Here is a 5,000-nt window from a genome sequence, read left to right as displayed (position 1 = left end):
ACTACATAGAAAAATACTTATTTCTCCCCTTTTGGATATTTCTGAACTGCTATGACATGATGCAAACTGATCATTGCTGTACCTGTAGTCTCTCTTTGCAGCAGTCTCATGTTGGTCTGCAGTTGAACCAATGAAGCGGTGATCTCTCTCAGCTCAGCGTAGATGTCTGGAGGAGAAGCCTGCTGGCATTCAACACTTTCACTTGGGGAGACGGAGCCGAGGAGCAGCAACAGCGTAAAACTCGCAGAGATCTCCATTCTCTCACTGGCAGCTAACTGTTGAACTGTGCCGTCTGTACACCTGTGTGAGCTTTATATAGAAGCCTACAGAAAAAAAGAAGCAAAAAGGACGTCACACAGGTTGAATTGTTAATTTACATTGTCACACATGATGTGTCAATGTCAGTTTGTGGAACAAGGGTGTAACCACTTCTTCCCCGTATCACAGAACATTTTCCAGAGAAGATAAACACTAAGATCTATGATTACATTGTTAAAGGGTAACTTTAAACTTGGCGTTATCTTCCCATGTGTTTGTATGTTGACCAAGTTTATAATCGTTAATGAAAATTAACAAAATAACGAAAACTAGGAGGGGGAAAAAACATTGTCATTAACTGAATTAAAAAAAAAAGGAGGCACTACAAAAAAAACGATAACTAACCGTAATGTCTGTTTGTTTGTCCTTAGTTTTCTTCTTTCTTAGTGTCTTCCATAGAGCAAATAATGTTATAGAAGCCTACAGCTAAATGGACTTCACAGATGTGGAATTGTTCTTTTTTCCTCATTCCCTCTCCTTATGCAGAGTATGTGTGTGTGCGTGTGTGTGTTAGTAATAATGTGTGACTTCCACAGAACTCTGTGTATGTGTGTCCATTTCCGTGTCCGTGTGTGTGTGTGTGTGTGTGTGTGTGTGTGTGTGTGTGTGTGTGTGTGTGTGTGTGTGTGTGTGTGTTTTGCCTTAACACAGGGATTGATGACTTTAAGCATGAGTCCTGCAGATTGCATTTACTTTAAAGATGCATTTCGGACTCTACCGAACAATGTCATTATCAGATCACTAGAGGAAATACAACTACCTCAACTGTTCATTGACATAATAAACAAATATGTGCACAGAGGCTCCTTTATAGACGTAATCTGTGGAAAACAGTTTACTCACCCAACACCACCACAAATAGGCATTAAGACTGGCTGTCAATGGAACGCAGTTCATTTAATTGCCATTTACCAATGGTTAAAGTGGATGTGTCAGTGTGCCCCCCCTCATGCCATCTTCCCCAACCCAGTACAGGGCTATGCTGATGATGTCCAGATAGCCTCCAGAGATGAGAGCATAATTACAAACATGCTCAACAGGACAGATTCCTTTCTGGAATGGTTCAGGTCTGGAGATCAAGGAGACAAAATGTGCTGTTCTGTAAGAAAAGTCCGTAAATATACTGTACAATGTACCGTGTTAATGTGAATATAGTTTTTTACAGGAGTTTTAACCGTATTTTTTAAGGACGCATTGCATTATGGGAGCATGAAGCGCCGTACGCGCTAACTTCTGAATGAAGAAGCGGTCATCAACGGACGTTTACCTTTCAATCTTCGGAGTTGGGGAAACCTTTATTGCACTTCTGTGGTACAAATTATATTTCCTTTAACTAAAATAATATAGTATATGTATATTTATAGTTCTGTATAGTTTTAATTATAAAGAGTTGTCCAGTCTGTGTTAACCTGTTTTTAACGTTACCGTTAACATTACCGGATAAGCACAATGCGCCATTAGTAGCTAGCTAACCAGCTAACACCAGTTAGCGAGACAACGGGCTAAAGTTACCATATCCCCAGCCTCAGTCGATCCACCTATTCGGACATGATACAAAAATGATAACTTAGCAATTAGCTAGCCGTCTGTTTTGGGTAGTTGGGCTGGCTAAAGATAGTTAACGCCGCTGACGCCGATTAACGAGTGCCGTCATGTTGGCTTGTAATGTCTGTGAATTTAAATGCGTCTCATTGACAGAATATCTGAAGCACTGCAGATCACACAGACATCTTAATAATGTACTTTTATCATGTGGTTATAAAGATTGTGGAAGACGGTTTTCCTCATTCAACTGCCTTGCTCTTCACATGTCACGAACACACCCAGACACAGGGATCAGACAAACTTGGAACCGTAGTGTGTCTGTGCAGTTGAGGTGTTTGTTCAATTTTTGCAGCACTGGCAGCTAACTGTTGAACTGTGCTGTCTGTACACCTGTGTGAGCTTTATATAGAAGCCTACAGAAAAAAAGAAGCAAAAAGTAATGTAATGTAATGTAATGTCTCTTTGCAAAACTAAAATAAACCACCATATGCAAACTAGGACAGATCTTAATGCCATGTTTCCTGGTGAGCATGGAGAACCCCTCTCCATTCACCATATGGAAACTAGGACAGATCTTAATGCCATTATTCCTGGTGAGCATGGAGAACCCCTCTCCATTCACCATATGGAAACTAGGACAGATCTTAATGCCATGATTCCTGGTGAGAACCCCTCTCCATTCACCATATGGAAACTAGGACAGATCTTAATGCCATGATTCCTGGTGAGCATGGAGAACCCCTCTCCATTTACCATATGGAAACTAGGACAGATCGTAATGCCATGTTTCCTGGTGAGCATGGAGAACCCCTCTCCATTCACCATATGGAAACTAGGACAGATCTTAATGCCATGATTCCTGGTGAGAACCCTCTCCATTCACCATATGGAAACTAGGACAGATCTTAATGCCATGATTCCTGGTGAGCATGGAGAACCCCTCTCCATTTACCATATGGAAACTAGGACAGATCGTAATGCCATGTTTCCTGGTGAGCGTGGAGAACCCCTCTCCATTCACCATATGGAAACTAGGACAGATCTTAATGCCATGATTCCTGGTGAGCGTGGAGAACCCCTCTCCATTCACCATATGGAAACTAGGACCGATCTTAATGCCATGTTTCCTGGTGAGCGTGGAGAACCCCTCTCCATTCACCATGGCGGCTGCACACGCCGACCGGCGAGACGCCAGCAGGAGACAAAAACCACCAAAATAACCCAAACTGACCAAGAAAAAGTACTTAACACTTGTGTTGTCCTTTGTGTCACGGGGACTCATTTAGTGTATGTACTGTCCCACTACCCCGGTGTTGCACTTCGGGTCCCCGGGACCCTTTCGTGTATCGTTTCACGTCAACCTCGGTCGCCTCGTCCTTCGGGTCAACGGGACCCCAGCGTGTGTGTGCATGCGTGTGCGTGTGTGTGTGTGTGTGTGTGTGTGTGTGTGTGTGTGTGTGTGTGTGTGTGTGTGTGTGTAACATCATCTCACATCTCACACAGCAGATACATGTCAAAGGGTTTTTATTCAAAAGTTTTTCACATCTCAACACACACACACACACACACACACACACACACACTGCGTTCACGTCATTTGTCCGTTTGCTCGTTGTCAGAGCACACAGCCCCAGGTCCGTCCGAGCTGTACAGGCTACTCTGGTCTCACACATTGCGCGCAGTAGGTCCGCGTGCAGCTCCTGCAGATGTATCTCTTGCAGGCCCCGCACACGGCGTGTGTCTTGCTGTCCTTTGTCCTCGGACAGAGCTGACACCTCTTCCTTTTGCTGGACACCCGGGGCGCGGTCGGTTCCGAATCGTTGTCTTCGTCGTTGTCTTCGTTGTTGTCTTCGTCGTTGTCTTCGTCGTTGTCTTCGTCCTCTTCGGCGGACGCTTCCGTGCGAGGCAGACGCCGCCGTCTCTCGATGAGCGGAGTCTCGAGCGCCCAGCCCAGCTGCTCGAGGAAAGCCCTGCGCCTGTCGAGCTTGCCCCGTAGCCACTCGGGCCTGAGCTCTCGCCAGAGCACAAAGGCGTTGTAGGCGACACGTCGAGGATGTTGTGGAACAGGGCGAGGGGCCAGCGCGCCGTCTTCCTGCGGCGGCTGTACTTGCCGACGAGCTTGTCCAGGTTGTCCACGTTGCCCCTGGTGCTGTTGTTGTGCAGGATGATGTCTGGCTTGGCGTGCCTGGCGGCGCTGACCCGCGCGTCCCCCGTGTGCAGCGTGCTCAGCAGCAGCACGTTCCTGTTCCTCTTGGGCACGTAGGACACCAGCGTGACGGTGGGCGTGAAGGCAAATTTGTACGAGAAGACCGCGCGGCCCTTGGCGTCGAGCAAGGCGCGCGGCAGCTCGGGCTTCTTTTTGCGCATCGTGCCCACCACGGTGAGGTCCCTGTCGTGGAGGAGCAGCCGCGCCAGCTCGTAGGAGGTGAAAAAGTTGTCGCACGTCACGTTGCGCGGGTCCCGCAAGCCCTCGGTCAGGTCCATCACCACCCGGGCGCCCTGATTCCTCTCGGTGGCGCCGCTCGCAGACTTGCCCGTGTAGACCTGCATGTTTCACGCGTAGCTGGACTCGGCGTCGCAGGCCGTCCACACCTTGAATCCGTACCGGCCGGGCTTGCTGGGTATGTACTGGCGGAAGGAGCATCGACCTTGGTGTCGGCGTCCGTGTCGTTGGCGTGGTGGGCACGTGTCGTCGTCGTCGTCAAAGATGGACAATGAGAAGGACGCAGGGAAAGGACTCGAGGAGTAAGAGTGAAAAGAGGAAATTAGAAGCAGAAAGAGATAAAAAACACTGACCTCGAAAGGGAACCAGCTGCTCTTCCACGGTCACGTCGGGGCCCGGGTTGTAGAGGCGAGGCAGCCGCCGCGCCAGGGCGTCCCGCACGTCTATGTTGGCGCGGAAGATGGCCCTGCCGTGGTCCTCGTGCCACAGGCTCGCCACGGCCTCGTGTCGGGACCTGAACATGCCGGGGCGAGGAGCAGCAGCCCGAGGTAGGCGCCGCAGTCCGCCGCTGGGCCCACGGCTTTCCGGGTCGCGCCGCATCGCCCGCGCCCTCCAGGTTCGTGGGCGGCCGGAACCTTGTCCAGTATTTGCGGCGAGACAAACAGCTCGAACGCGGAGAGTATGTCGAGAACGC

General features: G+C 49.2%; 1 protein-coding gene across 1 annotated transcript in view; it reads right to left on the bottom strand.

Annotated features, from left to right (window-relative positions):
- The window catches only part of LOC114567338 (complement C1q tumor necrosis factor-related protein 3), a 15,628-nt gene that overhangs the window by 8,809 nt on the left and 1,819 nt on the right, over positions 1–5,000 (bottom strand). The window contains exon 2 of the mRNA XM_028596409.1: positions 83–323. Within this exon, the coding sequence (XP_028452210.1) occupies positions 83–257 (175 nt within the window). The 5' untranslated portion in view covers positions 258–323. The remainder of the gene's footprint in view (positions 1–82; positions 324–5,000) is intronic.

This window comes from Perca flavescens, chromosome 13, assembly GCF_004354835.1.
Source record: "Perca flavescens isolate YP-PL-M2 chromosome 13, PFLA_1.0, whole genome shotgun sequence".
In the NCBI taxonomy this organism is placed as follows: domain Eukaryota; kingdom Metazoa; phylum Chordata; class Actinopteri; order Perciformes; family Percidae; genus Perca; species Perca flavescens.
This window is presented reverse-complemented; position numbering and strand designations above follow the sequence as displayed.